Source organism: Aquila chrysaetos, chromosome 1 (genome assembly GCF_900496995.4).
Source record: "Aquila chrysaetos chrysaetos chromosome 1, bAquChr1.4, whole genome shotgun sequence".
Taxonomy (NCBI): domain Eukaryota; kingdom Metazoa; phylum Chordata; class Aves; order Accipitriformes; family Accipitridae; genus Aquila; species Aquila chrysaetos.
In genome coordinates, this window is record NC_044004.1 from 60,722,045 (window position 1) to 60,749,346 (window position 27,302).

The 27,302-nt window shown below is 39.5% G+C and overlaps 1 protein-coding gene across 4 annotated transcripts in view; it reads left to right on the forward strand.

Moving 5' to 3' along the window:
* CENPC (centromere protein C) overlaps nucleotides 1-25,869 on the forward strand; it is a 30,696-nt gene extending 4,827 nt beyond the window's left edge. For 2 of the 4 annotated variants that reach the window (XM_030022443.2, XM_030022471.1), the window contains 14 exons: nucleotides 20-236; nucleotides 3,215-3,418; nucleotides 4,044-4,420; nucleotides 5,074-5,917; nucleotides 6,556-6,594; nucleotides 7,721-7,794; nucleotides 8,665-8,733; nucleotides 9,984-10,088; nucleotides 10,898-10,996; nucleotides 13,662-13,757; nucleotides 14,049-14,203; nucleotides 14,703-14,793; nucleotides 16,257-16,369; nucleotides 25,625-25,869. In XM_030022443.2, coding sequence (XP_029878303.1) covers nucleotides 20-236; nucleotides 3,215-3,418; nucleotides 4,044-4,420; nucleotides 5,074-5,917; nucleotides 6,556-6,594; nucleotides 7,721-7,794; nucleotides 8,665-8,733; nucleotides 9,984-10,088; nucleotides 10,898-10,996; nucleotides 13,662-13,757; nucleotides 14,049-14,203; nucleotides 14,703-14,793; nucleotides 16,257-16,351 — 2,465 coding nt within the window. In that variant the 3' untranslated portion in view covers nucleotides 16,352-16,369; nucleotides 25,625-25,869. Of the gene's footprint in view, nucleotides 1-19; nucleotides 237-3,214; nucleotides 3,419-4,043; nucleotides 4,421-5,073; nucleotides 5,918-6,555; nucleotides 6,595-7,720; nucleotides 7,795-8,661; nucleotides 8,734-9,983; nucleotides 10,089-10,897; nucleotides 10,997-13,661; nucleotides 13,758-14,048; nucleotides 14,204-14,702; nucleotides 14,794-16,256; nucleotides 16,370-25,624 lie in introns of all 4 variants that reach the window. The other 2 variants (XM_030022453.2, XM_030022461.2) reach the window with 2 other exon arrangements.
* The last annotated feature ends 1,433 nt before the right edge of the window (nucleotides 25,870-27,302 follow it).

Below are 27,302 nucleotides of genomic sequence, written 5' to 3' on the forward strand. Positions count from 1 at the left end.
TGTACTATATATATGGCAGGATGGTCACGTGAATCACCTCTGAAGCCTGCAATACATGATCACGTAGCTGATTCTGAAAAACCAAAGTCTCCTGTGTCTGAAAGAGAAACAAATAATATGTTAAAAGATGTTGAAGCACTGTGCAAAAGTCCTGCCGCATCTTTGGACTCTGAGGATGATTATGGGGCTATTGGATCACCTCTTCTTCTGGAGGAAGCAAAAAGGTCTGTGCATATGTAAGTAGAGCTGAATGTGGTGGTGGTGGTGTCATGTCCCCGGCCCCCCAGGCCCCTTATGGTAAATTAACACAGTGGTTTCAATCATTTATGAGTTTAGATTGTGAACTCATAAAAAATAATCCCAAGTTTTGCAGAAAATTTCTGTATCTGGGTTTAGAAAGGGCAAAACTGTTTTTTATTAAATATTCTATTTAGACCATGGGACTCGCTTTGAGAAACCTAGTCTGCTGGGGGCTGATGGGGCTCATCTGTCAGAGAACGGGAGGAGCATCTTTGGTCATAGGCTTGCCAAGCTGGTGAAGAGGGCTTTAAACTAAAGTTGCTGGGGGAGTGGAACCTCAGTCCATCCCACTGCTATCACTTTGATGCCAGTGCCAGCACTAGATGCCCAGAGCCTGGAGAGGGATCACAGGTCAGCAGGAGAGCCCCTGAAGAGCAGCACAGAGGAATTCCAGCCACTCCAGCCAGTAAGTCAGCTTTATTGGGGGCCCAGCTTAAATGCCTCTATGCAAATGCATGTAGCACAGGGAATAAACAAGAGGAGTTAGAGATGTGTGCATGCCTGCAGGGCTATGATCTTATTGGCATCACAGAGATGTGGTGGGATGGCTCCTATGACTGGAGTGTTGGAATGGAAGGATATAGGAAGGACAGGCAGGGGAGATGAGAAGGGAGTGTTGCCCTTGATGTCAGTGACCAGCTGGAGTGCATGGAGCTCTGCCTGGGAATGGATGAAGAGCCAACGGAGAGCTTATGGGTCAGGATTAAAGGGAGGGCAGGGACAGATGACATAGTGGGAGTCTGCTACAAGCCACCTGACTAGGAAGACCAAGCAGATGAGGCCCTCCATAGACAGGTAGGAGCAGCCTCACATTCACAAGCCCTGGTCCTCATGGGGGACTTCATCCACCCCCATAACTGTTGGAAGGACAACACAGCAGGGCATAAACAGTCCAGGAGGTTCCTGGAATGCGTTGGTGACAACTTACTTCTCCAAGTGATAGAGAAGCCAACAAGGAGAGGTGCTATGCTGGACCTTGTTCTCGCCAACAAGGAGGGGCTGGTGGGGAATATGAAGCTCAAGGGCAGCCTTTGCTGCAGCGACCATGAAATGGTGGAGTTCAAGATCCTTTAGGCAGAGAGGAGGGTACACAGCAAGCTTGCTACCCTGGACTTGGGGTCTGGAGCACAGTCTTATGAGGAGCGGCTGAGGGAACTGGGGTTGTTTAGTCTGGAGAAAAGAAGGCTGAGGGGAAACCTTGTTGCTCTCTACAACTACCTGAAAGGAGGTTGTAGTGAGGTGGGTGCTGGTCTCTTCTGTCAGGTGGCTGGAGATAGGATGAGAGGAAATGGCCTCAAGTTGTGGCAGGGGAGGTTTAGATTGGATATTAGGCAAAATTTCTTTACTGAAAGGGTTGTCAGGCATTGGAACAGGCTGCCGAGGGAAGTGGTGGAGTCACCATCCCTGGAGGTATTCAAAAAATGTGTAGACAGGGCACTTCAGGATGTGGTTTAGTGGGCATGGTTGATGGTTGGACTCGATCTTAAGTGTCTTTTCCAACCTAAATGATTCTATGACCAGGAGAGCAGACTTTGGCCTCTTCAGGGATCTGCTTAGTAGAGTACCATAGGATAAAGCCCTGGAGGGAAGAGGGGCCACAAAAAAGCTGGTTAATATTCAAGGAACCCCTCCTCCAAGCTCAGGAGCAATGCATTCCAACAAAGAGGAAGTCAGGCAAAAATGCCAGGAGGTCTGCATGGATGAACAAGGAGCTCCTGGACAAACTCACACAAAAGGGAAGCCTACAGAGGGTGGAAGCAAGGACAGGTAGCCTGGGAGGAATACAGAGAAATTGTTCGAGCAGCCAGGGATCAGGTTAGGAAAGCTAAAGCCCTGATGGAATGTTCAGCCTGGAGAAGAGAAGGCTCTGGTAGAGACCTTGTGGCATCCTTCCAGTACCTAAAGGGGGCCTATAAGAAAGCCAGGGAGGGACTTTTTACAAGGGGATGTAGTGATAGGACAAGGGGTAATGGCTTTGAACTGAAAGAGGGTATATTCAGATTAGGTGTAAGGAAGAAGTTCTTCACTGCGAGGGTAGTGAGGCACTGGAACAGGTTGCGCACAGAGGTTGTGGATACCCCATCCCTGGTGTCCCTGCCCATAGCAGGGGGGTTGGAACTAGATGATCTTTAAGGTCCCTTCCAATGCAAACCATTCTATGATTTATTCTATGATTCTGGTGATAAGGGTTGATTCCCAAACGTGCAGTACCCAAGTGCAGGAAGCCTATTAGAATAGATTTGAACTACTTTTTTTTCAGGAAAGTGCTCTAAATTATCAGCTTCTCAGTCTAGACTTATTCAGTGAATCCTATTGACAGTGTTGACCTTAAAAGTTAACAAAAAATTTGTTAAAGCAGAGATGAGCAGTCATTGTTCCTCTTGCTCTGAATATACAAATGTTTTATACAAAGTAGAACAACTTTAGTTGTGATCATTATCTCCTCTTTGGAAAACTTGAAGCCCAGGTGTAATAGTGGCCAGTGGTCCCAGCCACAGTTCTTTCCTGGAGGACTGAATCTCCGGGGCAGATCATAGAGAGGGACTGACGCTGATCCCACTGACTCCCATTGATGGAGTGAGATTGGGAAGATAGTGCACCTAAGGTCTGGGAAGCCTGACAATTTCTGAAGCACATTCTCCTAAAATTAGGAATTTGTCTTGCTGAGCAGCCCTCACTTTGATCAAGCGTCATAAGATGATCCCATGTTGCCTCATTGATTTGGACACTTGCTACTGTGCTGGGAAGTAGTACCGCTAACCTGCGTTCCAGCAAATTACCAAATGGAAGCTCATTCATAAGAAATGAGACACTGTCAGCAGGAGAAAATGAGAGCATCTGTCGATCCACATGATACTTTAATGTGCACTCAGGATTTAAAGCATCATATTTGAATGCTGTTTCTTATACATAGATTACATTTTGATGACCAAAATAATCCTGCTGCAGCGAAGAGCCACGTGGAAGTTGAAAATTTGGAAGGACCTCAGACTGGGAGAGATGAGCAGGTTGTTTCTGTGCAAGGAACAGTACATATTGCTACGTCTTCTGTACGGAAAGAGAAGTCTCTCTCTTCGGTCGTCTTAGCAGCTGTAGCAACAGGAATGCTTGGAAAAAGGTTTGTTTTGAGGCTTAATATGGAACATAATTTGCTAGTAAAATAACCCAGTCCTGAGTATTGGAGCAACGTTCTTTTACCTATAATGATGGTCTGGGAGAATATTTTGGGATAGTCCAACATTACTGAAAAATGCCACTTGAGAAGGGCTTCGAATAGTTGTTTCAAAATTTTGTGCTGTTAGGATTTAACAGTGCTGTTGCTTTTGTCTGCCAGTAAAATAGTATGTAGCTGTTGAATAGTGTTTCAGATTGAGGCCGACATGTTTTGATAGGAAGGTTGGAAGATTTAGGAAAACCTTATGTGATTCTGAAGTTAGCAGTGATCAAGCAGTCTTTTTCAGAGCTGATATGGAGCTGACTGGTATTTAACCAGGAAGATGACTATCCAGCATCTGAGAAATAATGAGGTATGAATATGAGGCCAAAGCAAGGAGAAGCAGGCCTTGTGCTATTTTTGGAAGCTAAATGGCAATGAATTATGAACTTTTTAATAATTGTTCTGAGGAATGTCCTGTAGCATGTTTAGGTATTCTGGAGTCACCACTAGATTTGCAAGATTGAAAGTCAATTCCCCCCCCCCCCCCCCCCAACCGATGTGAATACTTTGTCCCTCCTTTCTTTAGGTGTTCAGCCTCAATGTCACCGCCGTTACCTCCTCCTGAGAAAGATCAAGATATAGAAATAGAAAATGAATGTGAATTTTTAATTGATGAATCAGATGGTGTACCTTTTAATTCTTTTTCAATACCCCGTAAGAACAAACAATCAAAAAAAGATAGCTCTGCAATTCCTGTTTCTAAATCTCAGTCATCTGAAAAGGAGAAGACAGAGAGTAAGAAAGGCAAGAACAGAAAAGTACAGCTTGAAGCACTTACTACACAGAAAATGGATGATTTGGATGTCAGAGTACATGACTTCAAAGGAACATCAGAAACAGATCCAGTCTCTAACAGTGAAGGAAAGGTCCTTAAATCTCAAAGGCAAAAGAGTACTCATATGGGTAAGTTATTTAATAGGTCTTCAGACTTCTCCTTCCAGGTCACATTACTGGATTTTTTTGTGGTGGTTTATTATGGATAATGTAGATGAGAGACATTAATGGATTCCTAATTGATGTTTCAGTTGCACAGTTAGGTTTGGGTGTATATAAGGCAGTGTGGGACAGAGTGTCTTCACTTTTCTGCCCCCCCCCCCCCCCGCCCTTCCTGTTAGGACATTAAAAATTAAGTTAGCAGTGTTGCCTTTTCTTATGAACAGACAAAGAAGGTAGGTACCCACAAGCTTTTGCCCCTCTCTGTAGAAAGGAGGTTAAGGTATGTGCTTTGAACTGGAGGGGATTGGTTTTTAGGAATTATTTGAGAAGAGTTTTGTAGCAGGTAGCACTGAAAACTGGAAAGCAGATTGAATGTAACATTTTTGCCCTTTTTTTTTTCTGCTAGGAAATACTGGAAGTACACCAAAAATTCTGAGTTTTTCGTATACTATAGATCAGAGAAAGCCTTCTTTTAACCATCAGGGAAAAATCTGGTTTTGTGATACTTTTTCTTTTTTTTCTTGATTCCTTGGTTTATTTTTATATGTTCAGATGTCAACATGTATCTTCAGGTTTAATCAGAAAAGATATTAATGTCTAAGTGTTTTGTGTATTGATAGGAAAGACTAAAAAGCATGCACTTAGGCAAGGCTCTTCAAACCAGAAAAAGGACACGTCTGGGAAACCAGAAGGCAAAGAACTGGTGTTGTCATGGTCTAGATTGGAAACAGAATCATCTGACGCAGAACAACATAAAACAAGGGTGATGCCAAGTGATGATTTGCCTATGCCCTCAGCTGGGCATCAGCAAGAGCAGACTCTGTCTCCAAAAAAGAATCTCAAGTCTTCCAAGTATGTGCAGTCAGCTTCAAAAGCTTCTCGGCAATTAGTTCACAAGAAACAAACTGCTAAGCAGAAGCTTCCAGAAGTATCTAAGAGACTGGCAGAAAGTCCGAGGAAGAAGCTTAAAAAATCTGGCAAGAAAAGTAGTAATAAAAAGCCTCAGTTACAAAGAGAGGGGAGTTCTGACAGTGAACCTGATAAAGAAGAGCTTGAACGAGAGCCCGTAAAATTGAATGAAGTGTTTACCTCGCCCCTGCATCAGAAATTACAGACTTCTGTGATTCACGAGTTGGCTAAGTTTGAAACGCCTGAAAATGGATTGCACACATTGGAGTCACTTTGTGGTGCAAATAACAAAACTCCTGTAAAAGCATTACAGCAGCTCATAGACAGCGTGAAGAAAGCTGAAAAGAAACAATTGTCAGCTAAGTCTTCAGGGAAGATGCCCGAAAAGATGCATTACAGAGCCAGTAAAGGTGTTTGCTCAAACCCTGAGGACACTGAGTCTCAAATGGATTCTGACAGCTTTTCTGTACAGGACACGGCAAGGAAAAAACAGAAGTTATCAGATGTGAAAATAAAGAGTAACAAAAGAAAACGTAACATGGAACATGGACTACGGTAAGGTTTTTATGTTATTCCTTACAAGTGTGGTGTAACTTGGTAGATAATTAAACACATCTTGTTAACTTTTAAGCAGTAATGGTCTAATTGAACTGTGTGACAGTTTCAGACTGGTTGAATAGCTAGTAGAGAAACCAAGTGGTGTAATCAACATCCTGTTCTCAAAGTTGCGTGCCAAGTCTAGTGTCTGGTTCTACATAAGGAAGCTTGTGCTGGAATTTTTAAAGTGTTCTTCTGAGACTTGAGTAGCAGATCCAGTTTAAAAACAAAAAAAAGGAAGAAGAAAAAAAAAAGTCACATATGAGCACACAACCCCACCACCCCACCCGTAGAATAACTTCACTGTCAGGTTTGTTGCTTTGTTTGTAAATTGAGAAAATACAGTGTTTAATTCTTCAGCTATATTTATTTTTGTGGAAGTAACTTTTACTAATGATTGGTAATCAAAAGAGGAAGTTTCTTTAACCAGTCTAATTGAGTTTTTAATCGCTGTTCCTTGCATTGCTTTTTAAAATTTTTTTAAAAAATGTCTTTTTTTATGGTTCTGTTCAGTACATAAAATTATTGACCTACAGGTTCCTTTCAGTAAGTAAAATTGACAACAATAAATGTAATGGTAATTTTTTCTTTTCTAGAGATTATGTTGCAGCTGAGAAGGCTACAAGTTGTGAAAGGTAATTTCCTGAGTTGTCTGTAAAACTTGAATTTAATCCCACTTCTGCTCCACTGAGACAGAACAGCTCTTTGGTACTACTACTGTGTTCTGTGTTCCGTGTTCTACTAGGGGTCATAGTAAGTTTCTTGCCTTTAGGGATTTTTTCCTTTGAGGCTTCCTTCCACATTAGTGTGTGATTTTTGAACAGAAATACCAGTGCTCCTAGAACTAGGAACAACTGTACTAATAAAGTTGCTGTTAAATAGGGAATAGAACTGTATCTACAATCCAAACTTTTGTTTGTGCACAATAGATATGCACACATCTTCTTCATGGGATGGGAACTTAATAACAAAGCACACAGGAGTGGCCGTCTGTGAATTGATTAAATTGTTATGTTGTAATTCTACTGAAAAATTTTATAATGAGCCTACTGCAGAATTAATTGGACAAATTTATAGTGTAGGTTTGCTAATCCAGCACTGAAATGCATCTTTTGGAGTTCAGGTGGATCACAGCTGAACTTCATTGGCACAGTAAAAGCAGTGAAGCACAGTGACAGATGGGGGCAGGAGGAAAGGTTAGGGGTACTACTGCTAAGGCTGGAAGAGAAGTTTTGTTATAAGTGATTTGATTGCTAGAGAATCTCTGGTAGAGTTACATACATGTTAATTAATGTCATTTTATGACAGAATACATATTACAAATTACAATTACAAACTATTTTACTGTCCTTTCCTTACAGTATGCAAAACATTTCTTTAAAGTACTTCTATAATCATGGTCTACGGAAAATTGTTTGAAAGGTAATGCTACAAAGGAGAGGAGAAGGTCTCTTTCTTCTGGAAGGGAGAAAAAGGAAAAAAAGGCACAAGATTTTTTAGCAAACCTGCTTAGAGAGGTGTGAACACTAGTTTGTCTGCCTGATGACCAAGTAGAGGAGCAATTGATGAATTTCAGACCTATGGTTCCTAACTAGCAGTCATTTGCTTCAGTGTCTAATTGGTACAGACAGATGTTTAGAAGAAAAAAACCCCACCCCCCATGATCTGAAAAACACCTTAAATTTACTATTCTTGGTGGTGTTGTAATGTTCCTGTGACATTTAACATATTCAAGCAGGTGTATTTTTTTTTCCTTTGAAGTGGGCCTGCTCTAGAACATGGTGATAAATCTGCTTCCAGAATTAAGTCTTGGGAACAGGATACTACATCTTCAGGTAATGTTTAAAGTTGCTATTTTTCTTGCATTTTATGTATAAGCTTCTTATAAGCTGTAATTGATGGTACAGTAATTTCTGTTGTATTCTGCTTGTCCAGAATAAGAAATGCAGATTATATTGGCTGTAGTCACATTTCTGCCCAAGTAGGTTATACACTATGCCAGCCGTACATTGTGTTAGCTTTGGAAGGACAAGCACTACATCGTTTGGCATCAAGCCTACCAGGATAAAGTTACCCTTCCAAAATACTTTGAACAAATTTTTTAGACCCGGTTTGTACCAGTCTGGTGTGTTGCCATCTGATGGTACTATATATGATCACTTCAGGCCACCCTAGACCAAATTGTGCAGTCTTATGGAATTGTGGCCTGTTTGCCTAAAAATATTTTGGTTTTAAGTTTCCCTACACAAGTTGCACATATTGTCATAATGAATATGAGCCCTGGGGATAGATGGTCTTTTCGTTAGTGTTTTAGAGCCAGTTGTGAATGTTATTAGTTCATGCAATGCTTTCTTCAGAGACCTAAGTTTTGTGGGTGTTCTGGTAAGAAGTTTGTTCTAAAGTTAAGCTTGGGTAGTATAAAGCTGAATGACCTTGCACTTTGATCAATAAAATTATATGTATAGTTATATTGACTTGAATGTATAGCTTTCCTGAAATTTTCAAGCTTACGCTGTTTGAAAACTAACTACATATACCGTTTTTCTACAAGGGGTTTCATATATGTTTAAAGGAAAAAATGTTAGTGGGAACAGTAACATTGGGACTTCTGCTTGTATTACCTTTGATTGCTTCTAGTGGATATATTGAATAAAAGTCACAAATAGTAAATGCCTATAGTGGTTGTTTTTTGAATGTATTTTCAGGTAATTCTGAAGACTTGAATTACCAAGTAAAAAATCTGTTGTCAGACAGCATAGCAAGGCATAAAATAGGTAAGATTATTTTAAAATATATTAATGTAAGTGCACAAATGCAAATGCATTTCCAACTTGATGTAAACTTTGCTGAAGGAGATGCAGGAAAACACCTAGAAATGGGTTCATATTTTAATAAGTATTTACAGATAAGGCTTGTTAGTTCTTCAGGTATTACAACCATGCTCTAATTTTGAAGTTACTTTTAAAAACTTCTAGTGTTTCTTTTTTTATTACTATATCCAACAATAATCTTTTTAACTGTCACATTTCCATTTTTCATTTACTGTTGAGTCAAGACACTGCTTACAGTTCAGTGAGAACAGTAAGAATTTGAATTAGTTTTGCACAGTGCAACTGAGGGTGCAAATAACCTGCCTGCTGTGGTGGTCTGAGTCTGGATAGGATGGAACAATGGGCACACAGCCGATTGTAGTCCCATACTAGTCTGTTTTTATTGTTCTTTATTCCCTTGATTATTATTTTATGCACAACACTATAGGTGTCTACCTTCAAAAACTATTTCAGCAAGTTTTTTCTTATTTACCATTTTTATTTTTTTTATATTTAAATATTTTTAAATATTCTTGACTAATTTGCTCTCAAGTCTTAAGGGGCTTTTATTCTTTCTTACAAACAGTAAACCATCGAATCTTATATTCATATATGGCAGCTTAGAAAAATTGAAAGTTGAGACTATGTAATAGGTAAGTCTGAAGATAAATATCTGAGAAGTCTTGGAAATGTGTGGGGTTTCTGTCAGCAAAGTGCTGCTCTTCTGGAGCTTGGAGATAGGACTTAAGAATCTGGAAGAGAAGGGGCTGCTTGTGCAGTCTCTATTACTTTCCTCTTGCCATAACCAAGGCAGTGCCTTTTCACTGTTGCTAATGGAATCTCTCAGATTTAGACAGGGTTCTTAGTCTTTGTTGAGAGCTTAGTCTTCACAGTTGTAGCATGTTTGCTGCTCCTTGTGCTTGAGTCCCTAATTTCCATATCTCAGTGATTCACTAAGATATATAGAATGAAATCTAATGTAAAGTCAGCATGGTGACTGTTTAAGAAAAAGGAGAGTGAAATACTGACGTATGCAAAAGAAAGCTTTTGGCCATACTTGATTCCTTTTTCCTGTCATGATAGCAATGTGATGTAAATATCAGCTGGGAACTGCTGACCCCCTGATACGGAACAACAGGAAAGCATTTTTAATGTTTGCGATTTCTGAATTTTCCTTTCATACTTAATGTGAATGGTTTCATCCTTTAAATCAGTAATGCCTTCCAACACACCTAATGTTCGTCGGACAAAAAGGATACGTCTAAGACCTCTGGAATATTGGCGAGGCGAGCGTGTAAACTATACGATGAGGCCTTCAGGTATTAATTCCAAAATACCTATTTGCTTTCTCCTGATAGGGCAGTAAAGAGAAATCTGTGGGTTGGTCTTGTGCCATGAAAGCTTTGAGATGCTTACTATTTAGTAATTTTTTTAAAAAGTAGATTATTTATGGTCTCCTTTAGTCATCTTTCCGTGGAGTCTTTTTCTGTCCTGATACTCCTGTGTCAGTGAGGAATAGTATCAGCAGAGCATGTTAAGTACCCTTGCCTTAACTGTTGAGGGAAGAACAAAATGGCTTCTCTGTACTAGTAGGTTTATTACATCAAAGATTCTGTATGATATCAGAAAAAGAGACAATCTACTGGATCGTTCATGGGAGCATTTCTCTTTGTGTGGAGATTGTTCTCCAGAGCAGATACTATATTATTTTATCCAGTCTCAGTGTTAAATTCCCTAAGTGATAGAATATATCTTGTTCTCAGGGAATTTTTTCTGACAATTCAGCATAATTTGGTCCTTTCCTAATTAGTCTTCTTGAAAATAGTATTTCTTTTGTCCCTAAAATTGATATTTTGTCTTAAAAATTGACTGTCATGTCAAGCCTTTCTGAAATGTTCTTTGACTGAAATATGGTCAGATTCTTTTTAAAAAGTCTCAGGTTGCCTTGCACACCAAAATACTTGATGTTGAAAAGCTTTTTGGTTTGTTCTGGCTTTCTGAAGCTATCTGAAAAATTCAACATCAAGGAAATATATTCTCAGCTGAAATGCTTGTTGGTTGTGCAAGTCTGCATTCTTGTAAAATTATTATGAGTTAGTGAACTTTGTTTAAATTTCTTTTGTTTCAGGAACACTTGTGATTAGTGGAATAGTGTGTCCAGAAGCAGAACCATACAGGAGGTTTGAACGGAGAAAGGGTGGTCACAAGAAGAGAAGGGATGAAACAAGTATGAACACAGACTTTTTTTTTTTCTTTTGATACTTAAAAAAAATCTGTAGTCAAATACTCTATTTCTGTAAGATTTTTCTCCTGTAAAAACTTGATTCTCTCTCTCTGGGTGAAAATAATGTTATAATGAAATGTGTTACTGTGATTTGATGTGGAAAAACCTGTTCTTATTTTGTCTATAACAATGCTGTATAATCTCATTGTAAAAACTAACTTCTCAGTGTTAGAAAGGAAGAGATACAGGACATATCCACAAGTCTTGTGGTGCCTTCAAAGCAGGGGTTGAAGAAAATAAGCTGTACTTCTGTCCTTGTTCAGCTCATTGATTAATGATGCTAATGGGTTTAGTTTCATAACGCACAGTTAAGCTATAAAAACTTCTGGTAATTTTACTGATGCCTGTTAGTATCACATCTAAAAAGGCAGCATATGATGTCAATAGAGTTTTAAGCTATTGTAGGTTAAATACAAAAACATAACAAGGTAGGTGAAGAGAGAGCTGTAAGAACAGTGCATAAAATGGTTAGAAGTGGGCAATAAACCTGTGTTTAAACAAACAGGAACAGGAAGCTTTGCTGGAGCCTCTGTGGCCAGTAGATAATAAATATGTAGGTAAGTGCTCAGAAAAGGGAGATAGAGTCAAAGTCCAAAAGCCAAATTATTTTTGCTGTGCTCTCTGTGGAAGATATTTTGATCCTAAAGAACCTTTCTTTATAGGGACTGTCTAGAGATTTTGTTTGTGACTGAAACATTTCTATGTGAAGTTATAGAACAAATAAAACAAATGCTAACAAACCTATGCTAAAGGAAAATGCCATATGGTACTGACACAGTTCTAAAACAAATCAGGGCTGAAATAATCATTAGAGAAATAAGGTAGAAAACAGCCAGTGTTGGTACAAATTTCTGATTTTCTAGCGTGTTGCATGTAAATTTTATTCCTTACCTCAAAAAGAAAGTAGTAGGACTAGAGAAGGTTCAGAGAAAGCTTGTCAAAAAGATGGAAAGACTTCTGGAGAAGAAGCAACTACATGGTGAAGGCTCCTCAGCCCTGAAGAGAGTACTACAGAGGTGTGAGAAAGACCTATAAAATCACTAGTGATATGGAGAAGGGGAATATAAATAAGTTGTGGTTTGTTTTGTTGTGGTTTTTTGTTTGTTTGTTTTTAAACAGAAGAACTAGAAGGTGTGGAAGGAAGATAGTGAGAGCTGGGTTTTTCAAATGAAATAAGATGGCACTTCTCACTATTTGCTTACTTCCCCAGAATACTGTGGTTAAAAATATTTCTGTAGACTCAAGTCAAGAACTAGATAAATTCACAGAAAACTTAACTGTTAATAGCTCTAAATAAAGTGTGTGAGCTCCATGTTAGAGGTGGAAAGTGCCATTACACTTTTAAAGTATTTCTGGGGATGGAAGGGGTACTTACTTTTGGCCATTGATGGGAGATAGGATCCTGGTCTAGATCAACCTTTGATCTAAGTACAGTTTTAGTACATGTTTTAGTACAAATCATTTGCAGTTCGTGTAAACCTGGGCTGGTAGTGACTGTTCATACTGTATCTTACAAGAATTATTGGTTGCTTTAGGTGCATTTCAACTGTCTTCTCGAAGTGATGGATTCCCTATTTAACAGACCTTCATCCTGAGAGATAATCTTTCTAGCATCCTTGAATTTTAAGTGATGCATGTAAGGACCATCAGCTGAGTAGAATTTCTAGGACAAATTCCTAAATTTTATTGATATGATAAAAATTCTGTGGTTATAGCTATAGAGTTGCACCTGTTGCTGCTTCTTTTTATAGAGAGATGGTTATGTTAGAACAAAGCTATTTCAAACACAGTAATTTTCTTCCTACCCTAGACTGTCTTGGCATAAGAGTATTTAAGCAGCCACGAGTGCCTATAAAGTGCTATAGCTTGCCTTTAACATACTTGTTCTGACTGCATTTAAATAAATTTCCTGTGCACTGTGGAGGTAAAATTGTCTGCTTAAGAGAGTTCTGCAAGAGAGCTTTGGGTTATTTATTCTGTCGTGAACATTCTCCAGCATCTCTTTTCTATTTGAAAAGCGTAAGGTTGTCATCAGCTCAGGCTATTTCCTTCTCTGGAAAAATCTTTTTTATTATCGAAATCGTTCTTTGATTTACAACTTATGGTGAGATTACTGTAATGGTATTTCTTGAGAAGAGGCAAATTGAACATGTGCTTATTTTTTTGAACACTTTATCTCTTAAGTCTCCCGATGCCCATCAGCAGTAGGTAAAAGGAAAAAATTTGTTCTTCATACTTCATCACGTATTTTATTTCCTCTCAGTATCTGTTGCTAGAAAAGCACTTCTCTTAAAATGCAGATACTTCTGAGTAAATACTGTCATTAATAGCATAGGATAAATAGTGGGCATTCCCCTGGAAAAGTCTTTAGGATTTAGAGACCCTTTATCTATTACACACAGAAATAATTCCAATGAAAATTGTATTTTCAAATAATTGCTATGGATGTTTTCCTTTTATGAAAGTGTATTCAGTCACTTAGTAAAACAAATTTAAGTACTTACGTGTGAAATCTAAACTTGTGGAAAAGTTGTTAATTAAGTTTTTAAAATGTAGAGTGATTATTTTTCAGTTTTTGCTTTGTTTTGTTTTTTTTTTGTCTCTTCAGGAAGTGAGATACCTGCAAATTTGGTTGACGGCCTAGCTGATACTTCTAAGCCAACCATTGTAGTGGACCCGGTAACAAATGGGGAAGTACTTCTAGGTGGGTTGAGGGGGTGTGACCAAGGGCCTTTCTGAATTATGTAGTAAGTGTTAGACTGATAAGAAAAAAAATTGGGCATGAAAAGGTGAGCTGTTGAAATATTCATTTTTCTTGTGGAGAAAGGAGACACAAAAAGTGTCCTGATTTTTCAGCTAAATATTGAGTCTAGCTCTTAGGGGTGTTGCACTGAAACAATATGTAATGCATATGATTTAATAAGTAGTTACTGAGCAAGTAACAAGACTAATTATGTGTTAGCATTAATGTTAATCTCCTGGACTTTTTTTGTAGAATGTGTTAACACTGAAAGCAGTAACTCATGCTTCTTCAAAGATGAATCAATAGAAATATATAAAAATTTGAATACATCTTATTTTGCCACTGGTAGATTGATTTTGAAACCATTTAAAGAAAAGGGACACCAGTTTGTCTACATGGATACAATAGTAAGTATGCTTTTTTCCTTATTTTTATAAAACAGACTATGTAAACAGAAAATCATAGAATGGTCAGAAGTAGCATACGAAGTTGACAGGTTTTTTGGAGTTTTTTCCAGCTATAATGCAAATAAATACAGGAAACATTAATGAATCATTTCAGTTGTGAAATCAGTTATAATCAAAGAAACTTGCTAGGGGTACTTGGAGTGCACGTTACCCAGCTTTGCTTCCCATTAAATCTGTGCATCCATGTACGCTTACTGCGTATCTTGCAGGCAAGGTAGAAGTATCAAATAAATAAAATTGCCCCCCCCCCCCCCTTTAAGTTGTGCATTTTATTTTTCAGCAGGGTGGGAAGAAGGGATTGTAGCTCTGCTAGCTTATTTGTTTCTTGATCTTTGTTACAACATGTATGCAAAACAAAGAGTATGTTTTCTTGGATAACTTTCTTAAATGTTTGCAAAGGAAACATTGCTAATCTTGGAACCCCTTGGCTTTCATTAAGGCTTTCCATGTTATCCGCGGCAAAATTATTGTTACCTTACATAAGACGTCATATTATCTGACTACAGGAGACTTCTTCTATGTTCCAGCAGGTAAGTTCATGTGTTTAAAACCGATTTGTTGGAGATGGATGAGACTGAATTAGCATGCTAGGAAGCAAAACCGAGCTGAGTGATGGGAGGAGTTAAGTTTGAGTAGAGAGTGGGAAAGTATAGGGTTATGAAGAAAGGAATGTCGCCCAACACTGGATGGGGGTTGATGAGCTAACCTTTGAATGCGGTGATACAAGCACTGCTTGCTTATGTGAGTTGGCCTCAAAGTTTTTGATGACATACCAAGTTCTAAGAGTGAATTTGTCTTGGTATTCTGGTTCTGTCCCTAGCTATAATGTTGGGGAAACTTCACAGACAGCTTAATATAGTGGTAGTTAGTATAACTGTTTTGGTCACCATCTGTTTGCTGGTTTTTCTCCATAAAATTATGAAAATCCATTTGGATCTGTTCACCATATTTTATACTTCGTGCTTGATATATAGAAGGTGCAGAATGTCTCATTGAACAGGTTGTAACTTCATGTGGGTTGTTGAGAATTTAGACATCTCTGATTTTGCCCTTCTGAAATAAGTAGAATGAATTCCATATGTGAAGCTGTCCTTCAGTGGGTAAGACACTAGTCAGGAGAGTTTGTAGTAGTTGTAAAGCAGGCTGTTCATGAAGCTGTAGAGAGCTTTTGTACAGCTTTCTTGTGAAGAGGCTATGTTAGAAAATTACAAGCTACCACTTGTTTTTCCATTAAGTTTTCACTATGATGTCCGATTGAACAATCGTTGTTCAATTAATACTCAATGCTTTGAAGCTTTTTTGTGTGTGTTTGTTTTAATCTTAAAAGTTTAGGGGTCTGCAGAGAATTTTGTAGTTTACTTCTTGGGAAAGCAGATCATACAATCTGCTGAAAGTTCTGTATGGCCATAAGGATCTATAGCTGCTTTCCATTCTTCCTTGCTTCTTTATGGCCTGTCTCTATGCCTGGATGGGCAATGCAATGTTTGTGGCAGGTGATCTCTTTGTAATTCATCAAGTGTGGCTATATATGAACGTTAGGACGTTGCTCATTCCCAACATTCAGTGCCTTTTAGATGTTTCTATATTTGTGGTCATGTTAGTATGCAAATCCCAAGTGAAGATCTGCAGATAAGATTCCATGTGAAGTTTTTATTGAGATTTTCTGTAGGAATAAATTAAAATAAATTCAGTCACCTTAAAGTTGTATTGTGGGTTTTGAGAGCTGAGAGCTCAACCCTGTTACATTCTTTTCAGTAAAAATCTTCTCAGCAAAGATGCACTTTATTCTTACCCTAGGTTAAATAATGACACTAGCTGTATTCCTTGTTATCTCTTTGAAATGCAATGATGTACCTGTAAGGGTGGCATCCTAGATTAGGGGCTAATATTCCTTCTGTTAAAGTATTTGAAATAAAAACACACTTGGCTGAAGACAGGACTTCAAAAATTGCTATTAGCTTCTAAAGAAAACCTTCTGTGTTTTTATTTGTAGGAAATGGATATAACATACGTAACCTTCTGAACGAAGAAAGTGTTCTTGTCTTCACGCAACTCAAAAAAGACAGTTTCTGCAGAAAAGTTTGCTGAAACAGTTTTCAAGTTTTTGTATGTTTTGAAGTTCTTTTTACATACAGAAAGTGTTTGAGTGTGCCCAGCTTAACATTACAAATTAATACAGAGCAGCTGAAATCAATGTAGGAAGAGTTAAGAACAAAACCAAAAGAACCTCAGTAATTTGCTATCAAACTGAAAGGATATACTGAAGGGCCTCACTCTGCATCAGTTATTGTTCTTGTGTTGTCCAAAGACAGAAAGATAAAAGTGTAAAATTTGTGGGTAAAGCACATTGTTGTTCCAAATTGTATTTATATGCCTAATCTCCCTAAAGATGCTTAGCACTTGAAAGAATTTTGACATCTTCAGCTAACATCTGAGAGTCTTAATGTCTGCCTGGTACAAACTGCTTAGAATAATCTCTATTTAAATGTAAGACTGTGCTGTTCACGTTCCAGTAATTGTTGTCTAGGAGATGGGCTGTTGGAATGCTTGTGTGCTGGGGTCCAGCTTTCTTCTAATATGTTAATGACAGGCGTTTCTTCCTTGTCTAGCGGAGGTATGATTAGTGCCTCAAATTCGAATTGTGAAATGGGAGCTCTTAGTAGGAGCTTATCAGTCCTATTTTTTGTATGGAAGCTATGGCTTGATTAGCTCTGAACATTGTGGATAGCTTTGTTTTGTGTGACAGGGATAGGTCATTGCCAAGTGTATTACTTTAGTATCTCCTTTTGTTTCTGTTGCAGTGTTCCTTGATAATAATGAGGACCTTTGGAAAAACTAATTATAATGTATGGTCCAGAAGCCAAGTCTAGATAGCAGATGGTATGCATAGCATTTGTCACCCAAGCTTTTCAAGGTTCCTTCTGGTTGAAGATAAGGATAAACTACAGCGATTCTGCTGGGTGCTTTCTCTCCATGGTCACTGCTGTTCTAGAAAGTTGAATTGGAATTGTAAACTTTAAGGACTTGAGGACTGAGTATTGACCTTGTAAACAGTCTTGGGTACAACATCTTTATGCTATGTCTAGAGTATATGTTAAAGTAGGAGGACAATTGGCTTTAGTGCTTCCCTTAAGCTTTCAGCTGCCAGCTAACTTCGTATGTCTGTGAAAGGGCTTGGACACCAAGATTACCATGCCTCTGTGAAAGACCCTTTAGACTGGGGAATTCAAGGTAATATATATATTTTTTTTTTATCATTCTCCTTCAAGCAGTAGTTCCTATGATTAGTGCATATTTAGACTGACAGTGGAAATACATAGTTTTTTGGCATCTTTGCATTCATGGCTAGGTCATGCTTAACTCTGAGACGATGAAACAGAGGAACATGCTTATTACCATTTAGTTCTTCTGTCTAGATACAAACTGTTTGCTGTCAAAGTTCAGACTGCACAGAAGGACCTTTTCAAAAATATTTTTATTAGCCTCAACTTTTGTAAGCAGTTTGAGTTAATAAAAAAAAGTAATTTAGTTACAGCTGATAATAATTTGATATTGGCAGCTTTTCTAAATTTTGGGCTTGGGTTGGTCTCTTCAAGGTCAGCAAGATTCAAATATTGTCCCTTCTGTGTTGGAGCCATGCCAGCTACCAGATGGGCACACATGCTGTCTCCACTGCTTGAAGGGATCCCACCCACTAAAATGTTTAGTTTGTAAGTCTTTCAACTCCTCAGGCCTGCAGAGGTCTGGAAGTTTGCCACTTGGAAAACAGTACCGGGCTAGCATTAAACCAAAAAGCCTCTGCTCCTAGCCCAAGCATCTTGTCTTCCAGAGGTCAGGGCATGGATGTGGTGGTCTCTGAGCCCAACAGCTCATTAGTTCCAGCTGAAAGTCAGAACAAGACCACTTTTCAGTTGTGTTAAAGGCCAGGGAGTTCAGAAGGAAGGCAACTCAGCAAATTTTCTTCTGCATTACCTGTCTGTAGATTGGGCAGGTGAAGGCTACTTTGTTCAGGGGTTAGTGAACATGTATGGACAATGGAGCTCATGGCCCTAAAGGAAAGTATGGATGTATGTTGTGACGGAGCTCAAGGCAGCCTGCTGCTTTCCTGTGTTCTAGTTTGGTGGGCTCCAATGAGAAGTGATACATTGCCCTTGTTGTATTGGGCACCAGCGTGTCTTCCCCCGCTGCACTGTACTGCAACTTGGCAGCAAGGTTGTGAGTGGATTTTCTTTTGGGTCATAAGTATATGATGAGAAATACGTAATCAGGATGTTTTCTTAAGCAGAAGGAATGTGTGCAGACCTTTTCCTGACACAGGCTGGAAGGTAGCAGATGTTCAAGTGCAGGTTCGAGGTCAGCATGCCATGAATGCCTGTTTCTGTTTTCCTAATTCTGTGGCTGGGAGTGTTAACAGAATAGGGTGGATTTGGTAAAGTATGTAATTTTTTTAGGCTGGATGGTTTTGTTGCTTCCTGGCTAGTTGATTTCTTGGGAGAAATGTCCTGTATAGTCTGTGGAGAACATTTTGTAGTTGGACTGCTTGGTTTTAAATTTTTCGTTTAATTAGCAAAATCAATTGTGCCAAGCGTGGCGATTTATCTAGGATTTTGCTTTAGTTTAGCAACAATTCCACTATTTGTCACTAGATGGGGCTTCAAGCACAGCTGTTTGTCGTTGGCTGGCATCTATGTTCGGTAGGGTTTGGTTTTTGAAAGGAGGGAAGAAGAATATGTTACAGATGGAGAAAAATACAGTTGAATTCTGTTGCAAGGAGGTGTAAATCAGTTTCTGTTAACGTTAGGACTTGGCACTGAAACATGCTAACAGAATGAACTTAGCAAGCATGTTGTACTAGTTGCAGCCACTTGTTCAAAGTTGTTTTTTAAAACATTAGTGCACAGCAAGAGTTGAGTTGAGCTAGGTTGTTCACCGTTTGACTGGACTGCATTTTAAATTTTTTTCTTCGACTTGACACTTGTAAAAAAACTTGCTTCTGTGTCACTAGCCTGAATATAGTGTGAGGAGGTGCAGGAGAATGTTGAGTTCCAGGACTCCTATGGGTGCTGAGTTGTGCAGTGTGGCGAACAAGAATCGGTCGTTACTCAGAAGAAGCAGCTGATGTTTGACCTCTACCTAGTGTTGCTTCGGCTCCCGTTTCCTACATTTATGTGTACATCAGGCTACTAGTAGTCATGGGTAACCTTTGGTGGTCTAATTTTTTCCTTTACCAAATGGGATACTGCAAAGAAAGAAAAAAGCCTTCTCTGAAATGTGAGAAGTTATCGTTCTTCTTCCTGCATATGTGTGATTCTACTCTGTTGAGTAGTTTTAATTTCCACTGACTACTGTGATGGTTTCACATAGATATGTAGCAAAATTATTTAGACTTGGTAAAATGCTAAAGTAATAGCCCATATAGAGAATGTTGTGGTCTGCAGATTAAATAAATATTCTTAGAGTTTCTGTAATGTTATTTGCCTGTTGTAGCTTTTAAAACAGCTTTTAAATTATTTCATGGACTACAATGCCTTATATATTCAGCTCGGATGGCACAGCTTGTTGCTTACACTAGAGTACAGAACATCACCTCTAATAGTAGTAGAGATCTGAGCAAGGTTTGTGCTAAGCTGGGCCAAAGTCGGTTAGCCAGTGTTGCCTGCTGTGGAGCGGAGTTGGGATTGTCGTTGTGAGAGAGACATGGCCTTTTCTGTTGCCTGTGTAGTACACATGCTGTTTCTGGAGGATATCACTGGTTTAATATATTAATTCATTGCTTTCTGTCAACAGTAATGGAGAGAACTGGAAACAAAAGCTGAGTCACATATTTCATCAGCTTCATGTTAGCAGGTACATGTGTTCTATGGTAGGTGTTGTGGTAACAACTAGAGGTTTATTTTAAGGAACTTAATTGACAATGTCCCACCACAATAAAAAGTCAGGTTTTTGAAGGCTTTGGCTCCCTTTGAAAAAAATTACTTTACTGGTTAGTAGGTCCTTCTGAAAATCTATCTTTTTGTAGTTTCATTTGGTTAGAAAGCTGTTCGTGTTTTACTAAACAAAGCCTTTTTGCAGTTTAAAGCAGCAACAGAATGGTTGCAAAACTGTCAGATATGTGTGCACATCCATATTCGTACAAGTTTGTAAACATAAAATAAGAGAATGTGAGCTGTGTAATTACAGAAAAATAAACAGCACCAATAAAACAACTTGTTGAGGCACATATACAATTTCTTCTATTTTTCAAGTACACAGCTGAATTGGTTATCTGCAGATGATTTTAAATTAACATTTGGGGAATGCAATAAACCTAAAGAGCTATTTCCTCATTTCATAACAGCTGAAAAGACATTTCAGCATGAAGGAGTGTTTCTTAGATTTCTACTGATGTATAGACTCTGTTGCACAATGTCTTTTGTAATACAGGATTTACTTTAAGTGGTGATTGATTGCAGATAATACATCTAACTGAAGAGTATGGAACATGCCTCTTTAATGATATTGACAGCTGTGGTAACTGAATATCTTAGTCTTTCCAAGCTGGTACATTTCCTCTTCAGAATATCCTATCACTTCATGGCTGATCACAAATGTAGTCAGAAGAGACCTCAAAGCCAAACGTTTCTCAGGTTGCATGGAAAAGCTTCATTTAGGATTTGACAACCAAAGTGATTTCTATGGTCCAGTTCTAAGATGAAAACAGTAGTTGATCATCAGTCAAAACAGTTGGCTGCAGATTATTAGGGAACGAATACGTTAAAAAGAGGGCCTGCAGAGCTGCCCTCTGTTCTTAAGCCCACCCACAAACCTCCTGTTCTGGTTTGCTTCATTTAAACTCCTGTGCCCAAGTAAAGGCGCACAGAAAGGGTTGTAAAACCACATTTACCTTGCACTTCTTCTGTGGTCTTTTCTTGTTTGGAGCACAAGAAGGGCAATAATTGAAACAGGGAGCCGAAAGAAGCAAAGCATTTACTTTCTCAGTCCGACTGTTCAGTTGAGATGCAAATCTAAAAGTGCTCATAGAAAAACATATTAATGTCCTGAGTAAGATTTTCAACTTCTCTTTGGAGCTTGATAGGTAAGGACTTTTAAATTTGAAAACTGAAGAATTGCAGTACTATTGACAACTATTTAGGAAGTTTATTAAATGGGTATAATAGCTGTTAACACACATTATTTTATTTAGCTTATTACATTTTTTTGTGGTTATGGTGTTAGAAATTGCCGTCTCTTGTGTTTTCAGTAACAGTTGCTGAAATGAGAATTAAGATGGCAGATGCATGGTAAGGCCGTGTGGGCGTCTTCTGGAATCAATGTGCCGTAAAGAGGGAGAGAAAAGGAGTGATGTGAGAGGTGTAAACATAATGAAGAGCTATAGTAGTGTCCAAAGGTGGTGCAGACTGGCTTGTCTAGGTTGTACAAAGGGTTTTCAATGTAATTCACTAACTTTTGGAGGAGCAGTATGTGACCCTTCCGATTGGTAAGGGAAGCCTTTCCAGTGTTGGTGTCATGAGAACACAGCTGTCTGTGCTGGTAACCTACACTCTTGTTTTGGGATTCTAGTAGTGCTATGATCACTTGTGTTTAAGAGCATAAAGTCATCTTATCTAAAACTGCAGGATTCAGCTAATGAACATGATGTATAATCCACTGAGCAAGAGGCCTGAACTTACTGAATTTTATCCTTTCTTTATGTTATCATCACTTTTGTGTTGTAGTACAGAGGGGGAAATTACAAGAAATGAAAGTTAATTATGAAGAAGTTTCTTTCAAACACAATCTGAACTTGAAATTTTATTGCTGACAAAGAGGGGGCTCCCCTAGGACACAGTAGCCTATACTCTGAAGAAACTAAGGACTTCTATATTTCAGTTAGTGCCGAGTCAGCTCTGAGGCTAATTAATCAAAACAAATTTACAATTAAGTTCAGGCAGGAAGACTAATTAAGTAGCCAGTTAAGAAAAAGTGCTGAAGGAGGGAGCAACCTTAAGGGGAAAGTATGAGACTCCCAGTATTGGCCCATGAAGGACAATTAAGTGATAATTGCAGATATCTCTGACTTTTTTTATGGCTGATTTTCTTCATATTAGCAAAAGCAGACATTTGCCTGTTAAGCAACTCAGCTTTACTGTGCACTCTTAAGGTAATTCATAGGTAAAGCACAGAGGTTGCTGCAGGAATAAATTGGAACACAGCTGCCAGACTTGGAACAGTATTTTAGCTAGCGAAAAAGCCCCACTGTGTTTTAAAGACAAAGTAACTCTAAATGTTTGCTTTATTTGCTTCTTCATTTTGTGGCATACGGAGTCCATCTTAGCATCCTGTTTAACCTTTCAAACAAATTGCATCGAGTGAATTATCTTACCAGAATTTAGCATAGCTTCACTTTGTTCAGTTGCTAACCCTATTTAAGTTCACAGAAATCATTACCTTGTTACGAAATGGGTTCTGTTGCTTACATCCTGCACCCACGCTGCATGACATACTTGTGTTTCTTGATGGAAAAAAGAGGGGGGGAACTCTAATAGTAATATTGTTTTTACTGAAAATAATTTAGCTCATCTTCTGAAGGACTTTTTAAGCTTGCAGAGCTTGTCTCCGGTGAGATGCTGAGGGTTGCAAATGAGGTGCATGCCCCAGTCCTCCTGCACCCCTCCTTGCCCATTTCCATGGAACTGTGATGCTGATGAAGTATGAAACCTGTCTTAATTAATTGGACACATGCATGGGCTAAGAATTTGCTTAAACGTCCACTTTTTTTTTTTTTTTTTGTGCACTTACCTGGAACTTGAATTATTTCAGAAATGACAAAGAAGGGGTCTCCTCATGTATTAAGGTGTTGATAGTAATTTTCTTTCCTTCATGAAATTCTGTGTGCACGTGCTGCCAGTGTGATGCACTGTGTCCTGCTATGCACATTGGCATTCACCTGCCACTGTTTCAGCTCAGCTGCTGTATGAAGTTTCAGTCTGCTCCTTCATTTTTTGTCTTGCTGCCTAAACTAATTTGTTGCCTTTTCTGGATGCATTTCCCTTACCAAAGGTTTCTTTTTTGTCTTTGTGCTGCTTGCGAGGATTGTATCATTTTTTTCTAACTCAGTTGCAGGTATTTGAATTATTTCAGAGGTGTTCTTGTGCCTGAAGTTTCCTTTGCTACCTCTCCTTCAAGCTTTATACAGGGCCTGGCAAAGCTCCCAATATTCTCGCTCAGAGTAGTGACACAAAGCTTCCTTTGGGCTCCATTCTTTGAAAGACTTTTGTGTAGTTGTAATCCCAAGAAGGTCATCTTGGGATGTCACTGGCAAGGCATTTGTTACCATCGTCATCTGCCGTTTTCCACACTGCAGAAGCAGAACTGAGACTGCTGCAGGCCCGCACGGTTGCCCTTGAGCCTCATCCATCTGTTGAGGCTGGCTCTGCAGTGCCAAAAGAATCCATCCCAGCACGATTCCTCCTGGCCAGACTTATCCAAGAGCATTGTAGCATTGTGCTTCTTGCTCCTCTTGTAGCAGTAATTCAGCATGCTGGTGACTTCCTTTGCCTTGGCGCAATCTTGCTGTGGCTCTGCCATCACTTAGGCACCATGCCATACCCTGATTTTGCATTGGCAGGCTAGCCCAGGCATTTACCTGCTCTTACATCTTCATTCCTCTTGCCAGTGGGAATGCCATTTGACACCAGCTGGTTTTGGCACAGAGGTCTAGCATGGTAGTGCGTGCCCATTGCTGCACATACGGATGGGGATGCTTATGCCCTCTCACACCCTGTTGCTGCCTGACTTTTCTGGTAAATGCCGGGAGAAAATAATCTCCCTGGTTTTTGATGTTTCTGTGGTGTGAAAGGATGAGCCTGGACTGAATAAGCTGGAAGAGCTGGGTGGCCCTTCAGGATGACCTTCATAAATTTCTCTTCAAGACAGAGCTGAGACCTGACCAAGCTCATTTGACATACCCTTCCATGTGGCACGGCTCTGTCCACACAGTTCAGAACCTGCCATCTCCATTCTACCCAACTTACTGCCTGTGGGTGGGAGTGTGTATTGGCAAAGTACATTAGAGCGTTTGTGTACACTCTTGGTATCCTCATTCTTATCACCAATTCAGCTTTTCTGAATCCAGGGCAACTGGCTCTAGGTGGTCCTGCTTGAGCAGGAGGTTTGGTCCAGATGACTTTCAGAGGTCCCTTTCAACCTCAACCATTCTGTGGAATCAGACTCCCATGCTATGGAAGCTGCTCTCCTATAAATTTAGTTCATGCTTGTGTTGGGAGGACCCTTCTGCTGTACATCTCCAGTGGAGGACCTTTTCTGTGTCACACAGCAGGCTATGAATATGCCAACTGTGGCAGAGTGTGGGGTGTGCCAGAGCGTTTGGCCACCGGTGAGCAGCCAGTGTTTTCCCTTTCTCTACAGTGAAAGACAAAATGTGCATACTAAGTTGTGTTACAACTGTCAGCTTTAAGTTTCCCCTTCTGGTCTTTGCTCTGAGGTGTTCCTCTGAGGAAGGCACATACCTGGGTTTGATGAGAAGTCCACCGATCAATTTTGGGGAGTTAGCTAACAATTTTCTGCATATGTACCCCAAAACATTTTAGTATAAGATATTTTGATAGTAGGCTGTTATTTTTCACTTGCAAGTCTTAACAGCAGTCTTCATTCGGTGTGCGGGCTTTAAACCAGCTCGAAAATTTGGCATCTTGTGCAGTCCAGGCTATCAAGTGGCTGCTTTTTCCATGTAACTCTACATCTGGAGTAATAGTCCTCAGCTGTCACTTGATGTGGTGAGTTGCATCAGACGTTATTCCCTCAGTTGGCAACAGTTTTAATTCTTGGACTTTTCCCTACTGTCAGCAGCTTTGTGTCGCCTTTGGGACTGTAAATCATAGCTTGTGGACCATTTGTCTAAATGTAAGCTTAAGCGAATTAAAATACACACAAGATTTTTATAAAAATAGAATGAAACTCACACACACATTAACTACTGGTGTCTCATGGTCCTCCACAACATAAAACATTTCATATGAGAGGCAGCGTAAGAAAATACGTGCAGAACAAGTGTCAGTGTAACAGCCAGGTGTGGCTTTGACGACTCCAAACTTTGCACAGAGGAATGCATTTGTTAGAGACCACTGTTAGCTAAATTAAATTAGACTAATGTGCTCTTTTGAGCATAATTGAAATGGTACTAATATTTGTATTGATTTGCCACTGGTGTAGGTGAATGCTCTAATGTCCTTGCTGCTGTGAGTACAATTTGCAGTTGTTCCACTTTACTGTCTAGTAACTCCCTAATATTGTGGCACAGTCAGATAGGCCTTTTTTAAACTGTGTTAATTTGAACTGATTTCTATTCTTCCTATTATTTAGACCAGAAGCAAGAAGCATGTTGTTGGAGACCATAACTTTGGCCATAACTTTGCCTGCAAATTGAAGATCATCTAATACAAACGAGTTCTAAAGAATACTACCTACCATTCAACTGGAAATACACCCCAGTTTTAGGGGCACATTGTTTCATTGACCTTAAAAGATCTTTCTGCAGTGTAAATTGTAAATACACTGTTTGTTACAAATTATTTTTTCTGTACATAAATATTAAATAATGCAAATCAGTTTTGATTTCTTTGATTTCTAAATAATTTAAGAATTAATTTTCTAGTAGTCCGTGCGGTTTTGAAAATACAGGTAATTGCATGACTTTGACTTGTAAATATTTATAAATAATGTGAGTTACCTTGAGTGGCTTCAAGGATGTCACCAACAGTGAAATCTTTCAACTGTTCTGTTGGAGTTGTTGAAATTCTTAAAAGGAGTTTGAAGGTAAAATATTTTTCATAGAATAGAATCATAGAATCATTTAGGTTGGAAAAGACACTTAAGATCATCAAGTCCAAACAGAAGCCTAATACTGCCAAGTCCAACACTAAACCATGTCCCTAAGTGCCACATCTACATGTCTTTTAAACACCTCCAGGGGTGGTAACTCAACCACTTCCCCGGGCAGCCTGTTCCAATGCCTGACAACCCTCTCAGTAAAGAATTTTTCCCTAATATCCAATCTAAACCTCCCCTGGAGCAACTTGAGGCTATTTCTTCTTGTCCTATCGCTTGTTACTTGGGAGAAGAGACAGACACCCACCTTGCTACAACCTCCTTTCAGGTAGTTCTGGACAGCGATAAGGTCTCCCCTCAGCCTCCTTTTCTCCAGACTAAACAACCCCAGCTCCCTCAGCCGCTCCTCATAAGACTTGTGCTCCAGGCTCCTCACCAGCTTTGTTGCTCTTTTTTGGACACGCTCCAGCACCTTAATGTCTTTCCTGTAGTGAGGGGCCCAAAACTGAACACAGTACTCGAGGTGCGGCCTCACTGGTGCCGAGTACAGGGGAACAATCAGCTCCCTGCTCCTGCTGGCCACACTATTTCTGATACAGGCCAGGATGCCATTGGCCTTCTTGGCCACCTGGGCACACTGCTGGCTCATATTCAGCCGGCTGTCAACCAGCACCCCCAGGTCTTTCTCTGCCGGGCAGCTTTCCAGCCACTCTTCCCCAAGCCTGTAGCGTTGCATCGGGTTGTTGTGACCCAAGTACAGGATGTGGCACTGAGCCTTTTTGAATCTCAGATGCCAATACAGATTGGCTTTGAAAAAACACTGTTCCTAGTTGACAGTGGCTTTGGTTCCAGTTTTTGAATTCCTGCTCTTCCTGCCATAGTTATACATAAACTCTGGGTTGAAATGTTGCAGAATTCTTTTGGTTTTCAGGTAAATCATAAGCAGAGCTACATTCTGCTGCAGTGTTGCGATCATTCAGTGGTCTTCAGATTTGGTATGTGATGACTTACACTCTCTTCCACATTCTCTGAAATTTTGAAGGTATTTCCATTTAGCTGGAGAGGGTGCTTCCTGAAGAGTTCCCTGTTACAGCAGGCCTCGGATAGTCATCAGAGTGAAATAAAATGAAAGCACCTCCCATCCCTTTGGGAAAATACGGTCCATTAGTTTTTCATTTGTCAGGAGCATCGGTTTTTAATATTTTTGCTTTTC